At 37.7% G+C, this 20,829-nt stretch overlaps 1 protein-coding gene and 1 pseudogene across 1 annotated transcript in view; both read right to left on the bottom strand.

Moving 5' to 3' along the window:
• BAZ1A (bromodomain adjacent to zinc finger domain 1A) overlaps window positions 1–20,829 on the bottom strand; it is a gene marked incomplete in the record, with an annotated part of 136,939 nt that overhangs the window by 53,929 nt on the left and 62,181 nt on the right. The window contains 7 exon segments of the mRNA XM_014589296.2: window positions 1,088–1,312; window positions 1,432–1,527; window positions 5,868–6,014; window positions 8,174–8,312; window positions 9,267–9,362; window positions 17,981–18,147; window positions 18,841–18,940. Coding sequence (XP_014444782.1) covers window positions 1,088–1,312; window positions 1,432–1,527; window positions 5,868–6,014; window positions 8,174–8,312; window positions 9,267–9,362; window positions 17,981–18,147; window positions 18,841–18,940 — 970 coding nt within the window.
• On the bottom strand, window positions 11,601–12,084 carry LOC102498913 (NADH dehydrogenase [ubiquinone] 1 subunit C1, mitochondrial pseudogene; annotated as a pseudogene).

Genomic DNA, 20,829 nt, shown 5'->3' with positions numbered 1-20,829 from the left:
ATGTGCATGCGTGCCCAAGATCCTGAGAGGAGAATGGAGGAGACGGGACTGTGGCGTGGCCATCCCCCCTGGGGGGTTGATTTCTTGCTTTCTGTCTCTCTGTCTGTCTCTGTCTTTCTGGCAAGTGCATGTACCCTCTAGCAAAAACCTCTCCAAAAAAAAAGGGCAAGTGAAGGAGGCCATCAGGTGCCATGGTGGTTAAGACACTGGACTTCCACATAGCCAACGATAGTTTGAGTCCTGGACCTGGCAGCTTGCTATCTCACTTTCATTCTCTCTCTCTCTCTCACATATGTCCTTTGGCAAATTAAAAATAATGACAATAAAAAAAATTAAATAATTAAGAAATAAAGCTTAGGTTACTATCTGTATTCCAACAATCTTTTGGTCTTTTTTGAGTTTTTGCTATAGGGTGCATGTGCTCGCTGAGGAGAAGCCTACTAAAAGAGAGAGAGGAGGAGGGAAAATGAGTAGTCACACCACCCACCCCCCGGGGGGAATGGCCATGCTACAGTCCCCTCTCCTCCATTCTCCTCTCATGACTTTGGACAAACACACAGACATGCAAGTCTTTCAAGTTGCCTGGTCTGGGACTTGAATCATGCAGTAGCCATGTGGGATCTAGCTGTCTTAAGCTCCACACCATCTGCTGGCCCACATCAATCTTTTTTTCATATTGCTTTCTCTCTATCAGAAAACTGGTTTACCATCAAAAAAAAAGGTTTTTTTTTTTTTTTTTTCCTGAAAGGTTTTTGCTATAGGGCGCGTGCACTTGGCAGAAAGACAGAGAGAGACTGAGAGACAGAAAATGAGAAATCACCCTGCAGGGGGGATAGCCATGCCACAATCCCTTCTCCTCCATTCTCCTTTTGGGATCTTGGGCACGCATGCACATGTGCCTGGCGTGAGTTTTAAGCCACTGGGTCCGGGATTCGAACTGCGGTCGACTACGTGCAAGTCCAATGACATAGCCATTACGCTAACTGTTGGTACCACCATCTAAAATTTTTTAATAGCTACCTCGCTTTCTGGGCAGAAGAGGGTAGGAAATAAACAGGTTATACAAATTCCAACTTGCAAAGTTTACCTGGTGTCAAATCATACACTGAAGTGCTGGATAGTTTCTTTACTAGACTGGGATTGCTCAAACGAAGCTCCATACAGGCATCATCTGTAGCATCAAATCCTCCTCGTTTTTGGTATCTATACTTCGCATTTGCTGATGTTACATCAGCACCTGAAGCTAAGATGTGTAGTCTGAGGATCTCAGAAAGAGTGCAGCTATCAAGATCCAAGCTTTTCAAACTGCAGCCTATAGTTGTTAAAAATGAAATAGTCATTTTAAATATAAGTGATAAATACTCAGCAATGTAAAATGTACCTTTATAAATGAAAAAGTAAGTTTAACAAAAAAATAAAACCCACACATACCCTGGTGTAACTGCGGCCATGCAGCTGCCAAAGATGCAACTGCAGACAGTGCAGATTTTGTGGGGTCTGCATCTTCATCCAAAGCCTCTGTTAAATCTTTAAGGAAATAAATACTTTATTCTAGTGCAAATCAAAGCGTAATTCACGGGAATATTACCCCTTTAATATGATGAAAGAAGCAGCAAGCAGCTTAACATTCAGGAACCTCAAAAGAACCAACACTATGTGCTAGCATTATTTATATGCTGCCTAGTCTTCACCTACAACTATAAATTCTAAACCATGTACTACACACATTTTCCTACTTGGCATAGTGAAGACAACTTCCAAATTACCAACAAGGTGTACATACACATTCCAAGACACTGGGTAAAATGCACTTTACTTTTAAAATTAAAAGCAAATCCCCTCTCTCATATAACCTTAGAAAAGTCTACTTTGAAAATCAAAATCTATTTTAAGATGCCTTATCTTTTCTAAATTTTAAAAACTGAGTCAAAACAAAGTATAGGTTATAGTCATTACAAAATCAATACAGAAAAACTGCTAAGAGAACTTAAAGACAGTACTGTTGTTATTTAACTATTGATTTATCTTCTCCATTAAATCTTCCTATTTTTATTTTGAAAAATTTTCAGTCCAAGAAACAGGAAGATTTACCTATACTTTCTATATAAATTGCTTTAGTTTTGAAAACAGTGATTAGCTTACAAATAAGACTAAACAGCAAATCTACTGGTACAAATGTACATAAAGTACTAGTATATACAATGATTCCTAATTACAATATATAGATTTTTAAAATTAAAGTGCCAATTATGAAAAACCTTAAGCTTACAAAGCCCCTTCTATTATATCATAGTACAATGTACATAGTCTCAAGCTAAGAGTCAGATAATGTAGAGTCTAGTCCTAGCTCAGCCAATGCCTAGTTATGTACCCTTTACATAAGTTACTAAATCTGGGCTTCATTTTTCTTAAAGGGGAGTCTAGATCAGCAGTTTTCAAATTCTTCAAACAAAGCTTCTCTTGGAAGTCCAGTATAGAAGAGATAAAAATATACCTTTAGTTAAAGTGGGGTAGAGAGCTGAGAATTCTGCCTATCTGTCTTTCCAACTCTTATGGTGGAACTATGGAATCTTTGAACAATTTGTAAGGTGCTTTGGATTAGAGCGGAAATTGTTAGACTAATCTGGTATTGCGGTTCCTGAACATTCTATCATATGATTCCCTCACAAAGTTCACAGGGTAACAAAATTAACCTTTAGAGAATTGAACTGCTATCCTTACTAAAGAAAAAAAGGAGCTCAGGAATCATGTCTGATTACAATAACTGACACTTTTTTGGCATTTAAAACATTACTGGGACCATTCAGAAGTTATCTGAGTGACGTTTCCATACATGCCGAAGTAATTGAAACGATGCCTACTCTAGCCCAAATGACAGACATTTTATTCTTCTCCCCTAGGAAAACACTAGACCTAACTTTATAAATTTTCACTTTACATATAAAGCCAAACAAACTTAAAATTAGTAGGCACTCTAAAATTAACAACAGTCCTAGATACATGGTTGATGCTCTTCCTTAATAGCAATCATCACGTTCAATCTAAACTGTCTGTAGAATTTCACAGGAAAAAGGTTACAAAGGCCATAGGACATGAACAACCAAAGAAATGACAGTTTATTTTTCATTATGTAAAAGTAAAATGCTAAAATACATATTCTTTAAGTCAATTATCTACCATATGGCACTCTAGAGAAACTGTACATATCATGCTAGGATTTGCGTAGAGATAGTCACTTGGATACATTACACAAAGAAAACAAAGCTGAACTATGTCCAGCATGTTGTGACTATCTGAAACATATATTTATCATCAGCGATCCCAGCAAATACACAAAAAATAAGAAGGATGAACCTGTTCCCATACTTTGAAGGGCTTAAGGTTCATGATCTGATATATTTTACATAAGACTTTAGTCAAAATTTTTAAGGGTTTTAAATATAAAAACAAGAAGAGCAAGGGCCAAAGAAATCAGACCTTCTTGATGACATAGTTTTACAGGCAATGCTAGAGAAAAAAATACTCAAGTTTTTTATACCAGCAGATGGCGTGATGGTTATGTCACCAGACTCCCACATAGTTGATTAGGGTTCAAGTCCCAGACCCAGTGGCTTAAAACTCAAACCAGGTGTGTGCATGCATGCCCAAAATCCCAAGAGGAGAAGGGACTGCAGTATGGCCATCCCCCCTGGGAGGTGATTTCTTGCTTTCTGTGTCTCTGGTGAGCACAGGTGCCCTAAAGTAAAAATAACTCTAAAATTAATTCAAATTTTCAAGTTCTTTGCCAAATCATGAGACAATATAATGTAGTTGTTATGAGGATCTAAATTAGATTGCCTGAGTTTGTATCCCATTATTTCCTTCTTAGCTTTGTTTAAGTTATATTTATATCTCCCTCACAGGTTAGTATGAGGATTAAATGAAATAATGTGTAGTGTTTTACAGCACTTACTAATGATAAGATTTTTAGTAAATACCTCACTGAATCTCAGTCTTCTCATCATTAAGATAAATTCATTCTTTCAATTTCCCCTTTGCTAGAAATAGCAGGAAACACTTTACTGGTAAGATCAGCTAAAGAGAAAAAGAAAAGAATATTCAATCCCATCTAACTATTTAACTGCTTTCAAGAAGACTGTGGAAAAACTTTTTGTTTCTGAGGATACATGTGAGAAAAAATTAAGTTAAACCTGGAAAATAGTCTGGGCCCTTACTGAAACTGAAATAACCATGTAAAATGTGGCCAACAATAATAATAATGGAGAAGTAAGAGAAGGGTGAAAAATGTCAAATTGTTTCTTTTTTCTCCCTGATATTTAAATAATATATATATATTATTTGGAAAGGTTTTTGCTATAGGGCACGTGCGCTTGCCAGCAAAACAGAGACAGAGAGACAGAAGGCAAGAAATCACCCGCCGGGGGATGGCCACGCCACAATCCATTCTCCTCTTAGGTTCTTAGGCACGCATGTACATGCACCCGACGTGAGCTTAAGCCATCGGGTCCAGGACTCAAATCGTGGCGGACTACATGGAAGGCCAGCGACAGCCATTATGCCAACTGCTGATGCCTAAATAATATTTTCAAATGGAGCATTAAAACCTTTATTTAGGGGCCCGCAGGTGGTGTGCTGGTTAAGGGTGCTGGATTCCCACATGGCCAACCGCATTTGGAGTCCTGGACTTGGTGGCTTGCTTTCTCACTTTCCCTCTTTCTCTCTGTCATTCTGCCCCTCTCTGGTCAAATTAAAAAAAAAAAAATTAAATATAGCTCAAACTGTGGAGTCCAGGACTCCAATTGTGTAGTCACATGGGATCCAGCTATCATCATGCCTTTGTCCACCCTCCAACAGTTATCTCTTATAGTGAATTTTTATGTTAGTACATGAATGTATTGTTTAATCAGCCTTCTAGTCCTAAATCTCATATGTGGAAAAGTTCACAGAGTAACACCCAGGAAGCCAAATCACTCTTTTTTTCTTTAAAGGTTTTTGCCATAGGGTGTATGCACTCACTGGAGACAGAGAAAGGGAAAGTCAGAAATCACTCGCCAAAGGGATGGCCACGCTGCAATCCCTTCTCAATTCTCTTGAGATTTTGGGCACACATGCACACACACACCCACAGTGATTTTCAAGCCACTGGGTCTGAGGCTCTAACTATGGTCAGCCATGTGGGAGTCCAGTGCCTTAACCAACATGCTACCTGTTATTCCCCAAATCACTGTTAATATCTGTGCTTAAAAATTCCTCTGACCAAGGCAAATCCTAAATGAAAGAGTGAACATACTGTTTTAAAAATAAAAAAGGCTTGCTTTCAAAATCATTTCCATATTAACATGTACCACATTCTAGTTCTAGATTTTTTAACGTACAGAATTTAAAGAGCAAAATTTCTAGCTCAAATTAGCAAAATAAAATACAAAAACTTAATTCTGATCTAAAAACTGTTAGATCTGAAATGAAATCAGCAGTAGCATTTTCAATTTAAAGTCTTTATGTGGGTACAAAAACATTTACACTCTTTTCGTAGATTCTCTTGGAATTATATATACAAGTCAATGAAATCTGTAATGCTCTTAAATCATAGGAAAAATCTAAGAGATAGCAAGATAGATGGGGCAAATGTCTTTTAAGGTAATCAGAAACAGGTTACATTAAAACATTAAAACAAAGTTTTTAAAACAAAACAAAAAAACACAAGTGTTTATAAAACAGCTGATAATACGTTAGGAACGATTTGGCATTAGGTAACCTAAACAATTGTATTTTATAACTACAATACCCAAGTTAATCTTAAATGATCTTCAAAAGTTAATTTTATTACAAGCTACTATGGTTCAGTCAGCAATAATCTGAACTCTGACCTTTGGTGTCAGCATCAGTTATTTGCTCTTTGGCTACTTCCTCTTCTTCTTCCGCTATGGCCTGGAAGATTGCAGTCAGGAAGAAAAAAAGCAATTCACATAGTGGGCCTTCACTGTCATTTCCTACAAGAGCTTCCTCTAATACTTCTGTGAATAAAATGTTTAAAAAGAATTTAAAAGTTCTGTTCATAAAGAAACAAGTCCACTGGAATAGTAAACATTTAATTAAAAATATCCTGTACAACTATTTTAAATGTCAGCCTATGAAAATAGAGCCAAGCATCATCCAAGCCAAAAAAGTTATGAATATAATAAAAGCCAATAAAATCATAAGCCAAAGTTACTGAATTCAAGAAAGCCAATATAGCCTTACTAAATCAATATGATATTTCATCTAAATTTAAATTTGAGGTATAAATTAGGGTATATTTTAAAAATTATAATTTTATTCCAATTGGAATAAAACACAATGATTTATCACTATCCCACCATTCCTTTTTAAAAAATTTTTTTTCAAGTTTTTGCCATACAGTGTACATGTCTGCTGGAATGAGATGGAGAAAGAGATTTTAAGAGAGCAGCCCTAAGGGTGATTATGGCCATTCCACAATCCTTTCTCTTTCATTCTCTTCTCTGGATTTTGGGCACACAAACTCAGCATGTTTTTCGAGCACCAGGTCTAGTAGTTGAACTGGGTACACATACCCAGCATTTTTTCAAGTGCCAGGTCTAGGACATGAACTGTGCAGTTGGCCATGTGGGATCTAGCCATCTTAACATCATGAGCTGGCCTTCCCACTGTTGAGAGTGATGTGGGATACTACTGTTTATCAGATAGTGCATAGGAGAGGTAATTATCAGCATTAGATTTAATCCTAATATTGTGTTTGAGTCATAAGACAATGTTTGTTCTAAAATTCATCTCACCTAAACTTCTTGCCTACACCAGCAGTTTAGACCTTCTTGAGCTACAAGGCATAATGAATTTTTGCCTTAACCAGGTTATAAAGAGAGACTGAAATATTTAAAAGCCCTCCTGAAGAATATATTCTTTTTTTTTAATTGCCAGAGGGAGCATGCATACATGAAAAGAGAGATTAAGCACCCCTCTAATGGGATCTAGTCATGCTGTAATCTGTTTTCTCCCACTTCTCCATCCATCAAGATCCTGGTCATACATGCACATGCACCCAGTGTATTTTTCAAGTCAACAGGGCCAAGATTCTAATCACAGTCAGCCATGTGAGATCTGGCTTCCTATTCACAGTGCTTAACCACTATGCCACAAGTCTGGTATGAATGCAATTTTTTTAAGAGCGATTTTTTAATAGGATACATGCATTTGTTGGAGAGACACAGACAGACAGAGACAGAAAGCGAGAAATCACTCCCCCCCCGGGGGGGATGGCCACACTGCACTCCCTTCTCCAGTCTCTCCTTGGGATTTTGGGTACACATGGACATGTGTCCAGCGTGAGTTTTAAGCCACTTGATCCAGGGCTATAACTGTGGTCGACTATGTGGAAGTCCAGCATCGTAATCATTATGCCATCTGCTGGTCCCACTAACGCATTCTTACTAAAATAAGAGTAGCATTATAATTCTGTCTTTGAAGGTTTCTAGATAGACCTAGTATGTTCTTATTAAAATAAGAGTGGCATTATAATTCTGTCTTTAAGGGTCTCTGGGTGGATCTTAAGAAAATTACTTTGCTATTTTTGACAGCTAAAAATTAAAAATTTGATCCAAATCCTTCCTTATACTAGACTCTATTACAAATGTTTACACAAAGTAAAAGTATGTAAACATACAGGTAAAATAGTGTTACAAATTAATGGGAGGCAGTAACACATTTGCAAACACACACCCCTGCTTGCTCCAGAAGTGGAATCTATTCCTCCCCTTGAAGCTCAGCAAGCCTGTAAGTGCTCTCACCAATGGAATTTGGCAGAAGTAGGGTCGTGCCAGTTCCAGGCTAAGCCTTTAATAATAACTGAGTTGGCAGTTTCTGCTTCTTACCTGTTGGAGCTCTCACCTGTCACGTAAGTACAGGCCATATGATAGAGTAGGAGGCCATGTGAAGAGGACTGAGGCACTAGATATTTGCATTAGGAAGGAATCTTGAACATCTAGCCAATCTAACCTTCTGGTGACTCTAATATGATTGTAACTGCATGAGAGATTCCAAGACAGAACTGGACAACTGGGTCCAGAATTCCTATACAATTTTCAAAGATAATTTATTTTTTTAAGTTACAAATTCTAGGGCAAACTCTAACACTGAAAAAGATAACCAGAGCACTTGCCTAGGGTTACTCCCTCAGGAAACTCATCTTGAAGATCAAAAAGTTCCCCAAATGCATTAAGGAACTCCAAAACCATCAGAGCATCACCAAAGATTTCAGGAGGTAGTCTAGTTTTCACTGGAGTTGGTTCAGGAAGTTCCTGCAAGATAAACAATTTATTTAACATATAAATTAAAATGGGATATTTTTAAAAGGTGGATACGACATAATTTTTACCTAGTGAGAATTATAGGTAGACTAGTTCTCAACTCTCGATATTTATCATGATTACCTTTGGAGCTTTTTTAATAAAAGAATTATTTATTTATTATTATCATTGTTAATATTATTTTTCAATGAGTTTTGCCAGAGAAAGACAGAGAGAGAGAGAGAGAGGGAGAGAGAGAGAGAGAGGGAGAGGGAGAGGGAGAAAGCAAGCCGCCAGGTCTGGAACTCAAACCATGGATGTCCATGTGGGAATTCCAGCACCTTAACCACCATGCCTCATGCTGGCCCACCTTTGGAACTTTTAAAATGAAAGTTGTTCTGGGCTTATTTCAGTTAGTTCACTTACAGTCTTTAGGAAGGGGCTGTGAGGAAGAGAGATTTTACTTTCTCAAACTAAGAACATTAACTGCAGGCTGAAATGTATTTCTGACTACATGTCTTAGTTAAGAATGTTTTTCAACCTAGAGTCTGAAGTCAAATTAGTTGTACAAATATATTTAATGCAGTAGCTCCTTATGATATGAAACGTAATTAACCCACCATCTACTGATTTAGAAATAGCTCCTAACAGGTTGAGATGAATGCGTTTAGTTTGCTTGTTTCTGGCAATAGGTAGAGCCTAGCAATTGAGCTAAATGCATGCCTGGCTACCGTGGTTACTGAATTACCAAAGAGCATAGGTATTGATTTCCACAGAATAGCAATCATTACCAAAGCTTATTATAAAACACTAACAATGATACCCTGAAATTCTAAGTATGAACATTTCCTTAATTGTCTATTTCCTCTCAATATTTTTCACAAGAGGCTGCTAATAAAAGAAAGTTTATCAGTAAAGTCAAATAGGGCATATGTATGAGCCAAACATCAAATAACATGCTTGTACCTTAAGATCATCACATTCCATATCTTCTCTAGGTTTACTCCATTGTTTTAAGTATTCCATATATTTTCTCTTTTCTTCACGTAATTTCTCTCTTTCCTAAAAATACACCCAGAAATTTATAAGGCAGCAACAGCATCACCTGAAAATTTGTTAGAAATGCAAATACTACCCCAGACCTACTGAACCAAGGAACTCTGGAGTTAGGACCCAGCAGAGTTTTTTTTTTTTTTTAAAGAATGATTTTATTGGGAACCAGCAGTTAGCGTAATGGCTATGTCGCTGGACTCCCACGTAGTCGACCGCGGTTTGTGTCCCGGACCTGGTGGCTTAAAACTCACGCTGGGCGCGTGTGCGTGCGTGCCCAAGATCCCGAGAGGAGAATGGAGGAGAAGGGATTGCGGCGTGAACATCCCCCCTGGGGGGTGATTTCTCGCTTTCTGTCTCTATGTCTCTCTCTGTCTGTCTGGCGAGCGCATGCACCCTACAGTGAAAATCTCCCCCCCCCCAAAAAAAAGAATGATTTTATTGAGATCAGCAGTTGGTGTAATGGCTATGTCACTGGACTCCCATGTAGTCGACTGCGGTTCGAGTCCCGGACCTGGTAGTTTAAACTCACGCTGGGCACGTGTGCGTGTGTGCCCAAGATCCCGAGAGGAGAATGGAGAAGGGACTGTGGCATGACCATCCCCCCTGAGGGGTGGTTTCTCGCCTTCTATTGGTCTCTGTCTTTCTGGTTAGTGCACTCACGCTATAGCAAACACCTCCAAAAAAAAAAAAAAAAAAAAAAAAAAAAGAATGATTTAATTTATTATTTTAACTTTACTAGAGAGAAAAAGAGAAAGCTGCCCGTTTCAGGACTTGAACCATGGTCAGCCATGTGGGAGTCCAGCACCTTAACCACCACACACCTGTTGGTCCTATTTATGGGTGTTTTAACACGACCTTCTGGAGATTTTGATGCATATTAGAGTTTTGGAATAACTGATCAAAATAATGCTACAAAGATTGAGAATAACTAGCACGTAGCAGATCCTTAATGTCTGACTCTGTCTATAGCAGCTTTCCTTCTATTTCAAATCAATTAGATCTTTGCAAATTAAGTAAATTGCTATAGTACCTAAAGTAAAATATCTCCTTATATTCCTTCAAGATTCATTTGAATTTGGTTAACAGCCATGAGCTACACAGAGGGAAAGATAAGAAAAAGCAATAACGTTAAAATACAGTTGATCAACTCTTCTTTCTTGCAATCCAGGCTATTTCTCTTGCTCACTTTACCTTTTAAAAGCCTTACTTCTGGGACCAGGAGATGGCATAATGGTTACATTGCTGGACTTTCACATGGCTGATTGTGGTTTGTGTGGCCGACAGCAGTTCAAGTCTCAGACCCAGGACCCAGTGGCTTAAAACTCACATTGGGGTGCTAGCAGGTGGCACGGTGATTAATGGCACTGGACTCTCACATAGCTGACCACGGTTCGAGCCCCAGACCTGGCAGCTTGGTTTCTCACTTTCTCTCTCTCTCACGCTGTTCCTCTCTAACCAAATTAAAATAAATAAAGTTAAATAAAATAATTAAAAAACACACACACACACACACACCTTACATAAGGCACATGTATGTCTGCCCAAAATCCTGAGAGAACAGAGGAGAAGGGATTGTGGCATGGCCGTTCCTCCAGCGGGTGATCTTTCACTTTCTCTGTCTCTCCCATGAGCGCACGTGCCCTGTGGCAAAAGTCTCTCTCATTAAACAAACAAAAAAAAGCAGTGTATAACATGATCCTCTAGGGCCGTGCATTACTACCTCAGAAAACCCATGACAATGTCAGAATTTAGAGGAAACTAGCTATAGAATAAATTATCTCTAAAGACTATCCGCTGAAGGCTATAATTAAAGATTTGCTGAAACACCCTTTTATTACAGACATCTTATTTTTCAAAGAGGATAAGAACGCTGCAATAAATTCTTCTTAGTAATAAATTCTTGTTAGTCATAGAATTTATTGTATTTTTCTAACTATGTATTTTACCTTTGAAAACTTTATGTACAACATCATCTCTAAATTTAGAAGAATAAAATGAGGAAACTCATTTAGAATTACACTCTAAAAGAGGTTTTATGTTGTTTTCAAGAGAGATTTTTGCTACAGGGCATGTACGCTCACCAGAGAGACAGAGATAGAGACAGGAAGCAAGAAATCACCCTCCGGAGGGATGGCCATGATGCAATCCCTTCTCCAATATCCTCAGGATTTGGGGCACACAGGCCTGATGTTTTAAGCCACCAGGCCTGGGACTTAACTGTGGACAACTACACGGGAGTCCAGTGAAGTAACCATTCCACCATCTGCTAAAGGAAGTTCTTTTTCAATTTTTCAATTTTTATTTTCATTTTCTAATATAATGATGCCAACACAAATGCTAACTTGATATAATTCACAAATAACTTTTTCTTTCACATTTACAAATCAAAAGATTGGTGAATCCAGAGAAACTGCTATAATCACTATGTGGAGTACACTGTATTTGCAGCTCAAAAGTTTACTCTAACCCATTTCTTCTTTTATATTCTAAAACATCTTCATTATGTTATTTGAATAGGCAGAGCCCCAGGAACACTGCCCAAGGTCAGCCCAACTTTCAGCCAGTCAGGACCGTCATTTGACAGGTCTCACACATAGAATTTCGACCATGTTGGAGAGCCACTGGGGAGCCTGGCAGGGGGCCAGCGGCTGCAAAAGGGGGTGAAGCAATGTGGAGGGAGCCATCTTGGCAGGCCAGGCTCCCCATTTTTTGCTTTTTTAAAAGAGGTTTTTTCTATAGGATGTGTGCTCTTGCCAGAGAGACAGAAAGTTAGAAATCATCTCCTAGCAGGGATGAACACGCCACAGTCCCCTTCTCCTTGGGATTTTGGGCATGCATGCACACACACCTGGTATTAGTTTTAAGCTGTCAGGTCCAGGACTCAAACTGCAGTTGCCTATGTGGTTGTCCAGCAATATAACTATTACACCATCTGCTGATCCCAAGAGGCTTTAAGGAGGTGTATAGGTATGTAAACATATATTCAACCTTAAATCAGTCATTAACTTTTCCAAAGCAAAGGATGATTAGGACCCGCAGTTGGCATAATGGCTGGGTTACTGGATTCCCACAGTTTGAGTCCTGGACTTGGTGGCTTAAACTCACGCTGGGCACATGTGTGTGCATGCCCAACATCCCGAGAGGAGAGAGAAGAAGAGACTGTGGCATAGCTATCCTCCCTTGGGAGGTGATTTCTCGCTTTCTGTCTCTTTCTGGTGAGTGCACATGCCCTACAGCAAAAACTTCTAAAAAAAAAAAAAAAAAGAAAAGGAAGATAAACCAGTATTGCTTATCAGTATTTTATGTACATTCATTAATGTGAATAAAAGTGTTAAAAGTAGGTCAGCCAATAGCGTGGTGATGAAGCTGGCTGGATCTCATGTGGCTGACTATGCAGTGTGAACCCTGGACTAGCAGTCTGAAAAAGAAAAGGTGCACATGTGTGTGTGTGCCCAGAATCCTGAAAGGGAGGAAAATGGAGGGGAAGGAATTGCTGTGTGGCCATCACCATAGGGGTTGCATTCTCATATTCTTGCTCTCTCTCTGCCAAGCACATGTACCCTCCGGCAAGAAAATTTTTAAAAAAGGGTAAAAGCATTTGAAAATGAAGCCTACATTTAAATATGTATGGTAGTATTACTACAGTCATGTACTGCATAACGAAGCTTCAGTCAATGACAGATAACATATAAGTGGTGGTCCCATAAGATTATGATAGGCTATACCATATAGCTTAGATGTGTAATAGACTGGGCCATCAAGGTTTGCGTAAGTACACCCTATGATGTTTGCACAATGTTGAAATCACCTAACAACATGTTTCTCAGAAAGTTTCCCTGTCATTAAGTAATGCATGACTGTATGTCATGCGTTGTAGAGAGTATGTATGAGTAGAGAGCGGAGCTAAAATACTCAAATGAATACCTTTTCTCTTTCGATCTTAAGCCTTTCTTTTTCTTCTTTTTTCTTCAGTCTCTCTTCTTCTACAATTTTCTTTAATTCTTCCTTCTTTTTCTCTTTATCTTCCTTTTCTTTTTTCTTTGCTTCTAGAGCATCTGCTTTTTCTCTTTTTAATTTAGCCTTTTCAAAAGCTGTGGAGAAGGTCAACTTAGCACTATACACAGATAAAAACAACACTGGGCTGGACTTTTTTTTTATTTAACAGAAGAATCTTCAAAATAACTTAAGGTTAAATGAGATTTCGTAGAAACACAAAATTCCTAAAGGGCAGCAGATGATTAAAATGTTTGGAATAAGAGGCTGGCTGGGTTTAAGACCAACTACAGTACTGGGACAAACATACCTGTATCCCTGCCTTTGAAAGCCCTGATACTCCAACTGTGGTCTGAAAACCAGCAGCAAGTTTAAGACACAGCTGAGTATCAGGGCTTGTTAAAAATACAGAATTCATCTCCTATTGAGACCTACTAACTCAGAATCTTCATTTAACAAGATACCCAAATGAGTCACATGCATATTCAAGCTTGGTAAGCAGTATTTTAAAAGGCTATGAATCCAACAAAATGGCCCCCAAATAGCTTGTAAATCCTGGAAGCTTCTGTTTAATCCAGCATTAAGCAATTTAATAGGGGATATACTATACCTCAAAACATTATTTTAAGAGATGAACAGATCTCATCTAACAAAAATATTCAACAGTTAGTCAAGGAACAAAAATATTTATACCTCAAATTAAAAAATACATCATTTTAGAAACAACTCACTCAGAAAGAAATATTCTTTCTTGTACTTAAATAGATATTAGAGAGAAAATTAAAACACACCCAGTGACCTCAATTCTTCTTGTTTCAAAAGTTTGTCTCTTTCTTTAGCAGCTTTGTTCCTATAACCTGCAATAGTCTGCTTATTAGCAAAGTTGTCCTCCTGAAAAACAAACCAAAAAAATGAAAGCTGTAAACCACAAATTACACAAATTGATAGTTTGCCTAGTACTTACAGTAAGAATAAAAACCAAAAAATTTAACAAATCTCACCAATTACTTACATCTTCTTTCCACAAAAATGAGTTTTTATTCTGAAGTATATCTGAACTTTTTTTTTTTTTTTTTTTTTTAGGTTTTGCCACACATAGGTTATGTGTCCTTGCCAGAGAGAAGTACAGTGAGAAATTACCCCCCAGGGCTATAGCCATGCTGCAATCCCTTCTCCTCCATTCTCCTCTTGGGATTTAGGGTACACATACACATGTGCCTGGTTTTCAAACCGCCAGTCTGGGACTTGAACTGTGGTCAACCATGGGAATGCAGCGCCTTAACCATTACATCACCTGCTGGCCCCTAACGGAACTTTTAATAACTCTAATAATACTACACAGAATATGTGTTAATTAAATTAGTCTACAAATGAGTACAATAACATCCTAGGAAAAACAACTGATAATATAGAGAGAACCTTAAATATATGCACTAGAAAAACTTCTAGGTTACATGGTGTAGACATCAAATATAGAGGCATAAAAAAGATACATCAAAACATTCTGTGGCCAATGTTAAACAATGTCAAATTTTTATATTACTCTACTTGTGAGAATAATGTCATTAACTGTTTAATTTTTTTTTTTTTAATTACCAGAGAGCCCTGATAGGCTTGGCCATACGCAATCTTTTTCCTCTATTTGTCCTTCTTGTCAGGATTTTGAGCATGCATGATACCTCCCTAGTGTGTTCTTCAAGCTGTTAAGACCAGGAGCCAGAACTCAAACCATGGTCAGCCATGTGGGATCCAGCTCCCTAAAATGCTCTGCTACGGGGCCAACTTAAATTTGCTTTGTTTGTGTTTTATAAGTACATACAAAAAAATTATTAATTTGAGTATCTGAGTACCCAGCATGTGCTAGGCATAGTACTAATTATAGTAATAAACAAGACAGACTTGGGCACTGCCTTTTCAGAGCTTTTAAGTTTAGCAGGGAAGTCAGATCTTAAATAATCAAAGTATGAAAATGCTTATGATAGTTGAAGTTGAAAGCTCTGAATAAGTACCTTCCAAATCTCAGAATATGGCTAAATTCTAAAATGATAACTCTAAACAGTCAGAGACAGTTGTAATTGAACTAGAGTTAGAAAACAACAGTGGTGGGACCAGCAGTTAGCATAATGGCTATATCACTGGACTCCCATATAGTCAACCGCGGTTCAAGTCCCGGACCCAGTGGCTTAAACTCACGCCGGGACCATGTGCGTGTGTGCCCAAGATCCTGAGAGGAGAATGGAGGAGAAGGGATTGCGGTGTGGCCATCCCCCCTGGGGGTGATTTCTTGCTTTCTGTCTCTCTGTCTTTCTGGCGAGTGCACGCACCTAATAGCAAAAAATTGCCAAAAAAAAAAACCCAAAAAGAAAGGAAATAACAGTGGTAATTAATCATAATTTCCATTATTTCATTGAAAACTAGATAGCTAGAAATGAAAAGAAGAATAACAGTAACACCAGAAGCAAAGCAAAAGAGCAAGGGGCTAGTCTTGAACTCAGATTCATATTCCAGCTTTTATGTTATGTTACTTCAAGGAAGTAAATTAATCTCTCTGAACCTGTTACTTTATCTTTAAAATGAGATTCTACCTATTTTAAAGAGCTGTTGTGAGGCTTAAAGAAGACAATTTACATAATGAAATGCTTCATATACAATAGGAATAAAATAGAAAGCAGCTATTGTATTAAAAATTATTTGAAATGGGGCCAGCAGATGGTGAAGTGGTTAAGAAGCTGGACTCCCATGCGGCTGTCTATGGTTCGAGTCTTGGACCCAGTGGCTTAAAACTCATATTGGACACATATGTGTATAACCAAAATCCCAAGAGAATGGAGGAGAAAGGATTGCAGTGTGGCCATCCCCCTGGGGGGTGATTTCTCACTTTTTCTCCTTCTCTGTCTCTCTGGTGAGTACATGCACCATACAGCAAAAAATTATTTGGAAGAAGGAAAAAGTCTTCCTCTGGGGTAGAAAAATCATGGGTGTGCCACGTACATACTGAAAAGGGTGTATGGTAAAAGAAAGTACAGCAGAGAGAACATTCTTTTCAGGTTCCTCTAAAGCACAGGCAACTCTCTTTTCGTCAACACTTAACTAAAACCTGGAAAAGACTCTTCAATAAATTTTTAATTCATGCTGATTGTGCTGCAAACTAGACTATGAAGCAGTGAGAACCTGGGTTCGTAAATCATTACAGCCACTGGCAACTCATAACTAGTAAAAGAGCAAAACAGAATGTACTGAATGAGTTTAAGAGAAAATTTTAAAAAAAGAGAAAGGGAATTAAAAGATTAAAATAATACAAAAAAAAATACAAAATAAATTTTCTCCAACTTAAGCAACTGCATCTAGTTATTTCTTTGCCCAATTCCAGAAATTTTCATTGTATCCTTGCTCCCTACAATGGAAAATAAAGCAATGATCTGAGGCAGGAAAATTCCTTGTTGCTAAAGGTGAAAGAGATAAATTGAGAAGTGGATATAGAATTAAACACAATATTCAACCTGTAATGCCTTTTTTTCTGTTCTCAAATTCCCTAAGGAGTTTTCTTTAGAGAAAATTTACTTTGCAGTCTAAGGTCTCTCATTACAACAGCATCTGTTACACAGTTACTTGTTTGACTTTTGGCTAAAGTCTATTTTCAGTCTCTAAATAAGACAAATAATATGTAAGCTGGATATTACAGAAAGAACATTTTAGTATCATTTGATTATACAGAGTCTCAAGAATAACTACAGATTTTCTGTCTCATTTCCCATTATATCCTTCCATGTATATATAGCTTATCCAAAATACACTACACTTCTGTCATTCAAATGAATACCTTGAAACTTTTTTTTTAATTCACCTGTATTTGTTACCCCTCCTTTAAGCCAGTATCATTTGGACACATTTTCATTCATTAGCCCTCCACAGTTACTTCTGAAATGGCTTTATAACGTGCCACAGTAGGCTTATTACTACTTTTTTTTTAGGTTGTGCCATAGGGCGCATGTGCTTGCCAGAGAGAGACAGAGAAGAGAGAAGGAATTCTCCTTTCAGGATTTTGGGCACACATGCACATGTGGTCTGTATGATTTTCAAGCTGCCAGGTCTAGGAGTCGAACTGTGGTTGGCCATGTGGGAATCCAAGCAGCGTAACCACCTGCTGGCCCTGCGACTTTTTTTTTTTTTTTTGGCCATAGGGGGCATGGCTTTGCCACAAAAACAGAGAGAGACAACCATAGGGGTTGCATTCTCATATTCTTGCTCTCTCTCTGCCAAGCACATGTACCCTCCGGCAAGAAAATTTTTAAAAAAGGGTAAAAGCATTTGAAAATGAAGCCTACATTTAAATATGTATGGTAGTATTACTACAGTCATGTACTGCATAACGAAGCTTCAGTCAATGACAGATAACATATAAGTGGTGGTCCCATAAGATTATGATAGGCTATACCATATAGCTTAGATGTGTAATAGACTGGGCCATCAAGGTTTGCGTAAGTACACCCTATGATGTTTGCACAATGTTGAAATCACCTAACAACATGTTTCTCAGAAAGTTTCCCTGTCATTAAGTAATGCATGACTGTATGTCATGCGTTGTAGAGAGTATGTATGAGTAGAGAGCGGAGCTAAAATACTCAAATGAATACCTTTTCTCTTTCGATCTTAAGCCTTTCTTTTTCTTCTTTTTTCTTCAGTCTCTCTTCTTCTACAATTTTCTTTAATTCTTCCTTCTTTTTCTCTTTATCTTCCTTTTCTTTTTTCTTTGCTTCTAGAGCATCTGCTTTTTCTCTTTTTAATTTAGCCTTTTCAAAAGCTGTGGAGAAGGTCAACTTAGCACTATACACAGATAAAAACAACACTGGGCTGGACTTTTTTTTTATTTAACAGAAGAATCTTCAAAATAACTTAAGGTTAAATGAGATTTCGTAGAAACACAAAATTCCTAAAGGGCAGCAGATGATTAAAATGTTTGGAATAAGAGGCTGGCTGGGTTTAAGACCAACTACAGTACTGGGACAAACATACCTGTATCCCTGCCTTTGAAAGCCCTGATACTCCAACTGTGGTCTGAAAACCAGCAGCAAGTTTAAGACACAGCTGAGTATCAGGGCTTGTTAAAAATACAGAATTCATCTCCTATTGAGACCTACTAACTCAGAATCTTCATTTAACAAGATACCCAAATGAGTCACATGCATATTCAAGCTTGGTAAGCAGTATTTTAAAAGGCTATGAATCCAACAAAATGGCCCCCAAATAGCTTGTAAATCCTGGAAGCTTCTGTTTAATCCAGCATTAAGCAATTTAATAGGGGATATACTATACCTCAAAACATTATTTTAAGAGATGAACAGATCTCATCTAACAAAAATATTCAACAGTTAGTCAAGGAACAAAAATATTTATACCTCAAATTAAAAAATACATCATTTTAGAAACAACTCACTCAGAAAGAAATATTCTTTCTTGTACTTAAATAGATATTAGAGAGAAAATTAAAACACACCCAGTGACCTCAATTCTTCTTGTTTCAAAAGTTTGTCTCTTTCTTTAGCAGCTTTGTTCCTATAACCTGCAATAGTCTGCTTATTAGCAAAGTTGTCCTCCTGAAAAACAAACCAAAAAAATGAAAGCTGTAAACCACAAATTACACAAATTGATAGTTTGCCTAGTACTTACAGTAAGAATAAAAACCAAAAAATTTAACAAATCTCACCAATTACTTACATCTTCTTTCCACAAAAATGAGTTTTTATTCTGAAGTATATCTGAACTTTTTTTTTTTTTTTAGGTTTTGCCACACATAGGTTATGTGTCCTTGCCAGAGAGAAGTACAGTGAGAAATTACCCCCCAGGGCTATAGCCATGCTGCAATCCCTTCTCCTCCATTCTCCTCTTGGGATTTAGGGTACACATACACATGTGCCTGGTTTTCAAACCGCCAGTCTGGGACTTGAACTGTGGTCAACCATGGGAATGCAGCGCCTTAACCATTACATCACCTGCTGGCCCCTAACGGAACTTTTAATAACTCTAATAATACTACACAGAATATGTGTTAATTAAATTAGTCTACAAATGAGTACAATAACATCCTAGGAAAAACAACTGATAATATAGAGAGAACCTTAAATATATGCACTAGAAAAACTTCTAGGTTACATGGTGTAGACATCAAATATAGAGGCATAAAAAAGATACATCAAAACATTCTGTGGCCAATGTTAAACAATGTCAAATTTTTATATTACTCTACTTGTGAGAATAATGTCATTAACTGTTTAATTTTTTTTTTTTTAATTACCAGAGAGCCCTGATAGGCTTGGCCATACGCAATCTTTTTCCTCTATTTGTCCTTCTTGTCAGGATTTTGAGCATGCATGATACCTCCCTAGTGTGTTCTTCAAGCTGTTAAGACCAGGAGCCAGAACTCAAACCATGGTCAGCCATGTGGGATCCAGCTCCCTAAAATGCTCTGCTACGGGGCCAACTTAAATTTGCTTTGTTTGTGTTTTATAAGTATATACAAAAAAATTATTAATTTGAGTATCTGAGTACCCAGCATGTGCTAGGCATAGTACTAATTATAGTAATAAACAAGACAGACTTGGGCACTGCCTTTTCAGAGCTTTTAAGTTTAGCAGGGAAGTCAGATCTTAAATAATCAAAGTATGAAAATGCTTATGATAGTTGAAGTTGAAAGCTCTGAATAAGTACCTTCCAAATCTCAGAATATGGCTAAATTCTAAAATGATAACTCTAAACAGTCAGAGACAGTTGTAATTGAACTAGAGTTAGAAAACAACAGTGGTGGGACCAGCAGTTAGCATAATGGCTATATCACTGGACTCCCATATAGTCAACCGCGGTTCAAGTCCCGGACCCAGTGGCTTAAACTCACGCCGGGACCATGTGCGTGTGTGCCCAAGATCCTGAGAGGAGAATGGAGGAGAAGGGATTGCGGTGTGGCCATCCCCCCTGGGGGTGATTTCTTGCTTTCTGTCTCTCTGTCTTTCTGGCGAGTGCACGCACCTAATAGCAAAAAATTGCCAAAAAAAAAAACCCAAAAAGAAAGGAAATAACAGTGGTAATTAATCATAATTTCCATTATTTCATTGAAAACTAGATAGCTAGAAATGAAAAGAAGAATAACAGTAACACCAGAAGCAAAGCAAAAGAGCAAGGGGCTAGTCTTGAACTCAGATTCATATTCCAGCTTTTATGTTATGTTACTTCAAGGAAGTAAATTAATCTCTCTGAACCTGTTACTTTATCTTTAAAATGAGATTCTACCTATTTTAAAGAGCTGTTGTGAGGCTTAAAGAAGACAATTTACATAATGAAATGCTTCATATACAATAGGAATAAAATAGAAAGCAGCTATTGTATTAAAAATTATTTGAAATGGGGCCAGCAGATGGTGAAGTGGTTAAGAAGCTGGACTCCCATGCGGCTGTCTATGGTTCGAGTCTTGGACCCAGTGGCTTAAAACTCA

Source organism: Tupaia chinensis, unplaced genomic scaffold, assembly GCF_000334495.1.
Source record: "Tupaia chinensis unplaced genomic scaffold, TupChi_1.0 Scaffold000350_1, whole genome shotgun sequence".
In the NCBI taxonomy this organism is placed as follows: Eukaryota; Metazoa; Chordata; class Mammalia; order Scandentia; family Tupaiidae; genus Tupaia; species Tupaia belangeri.
The sequence above is the reverse complement of the archived record's forward strand: the minus strand, read 5'-3'. Positions and strand labels throughout refer to the sequence as shown.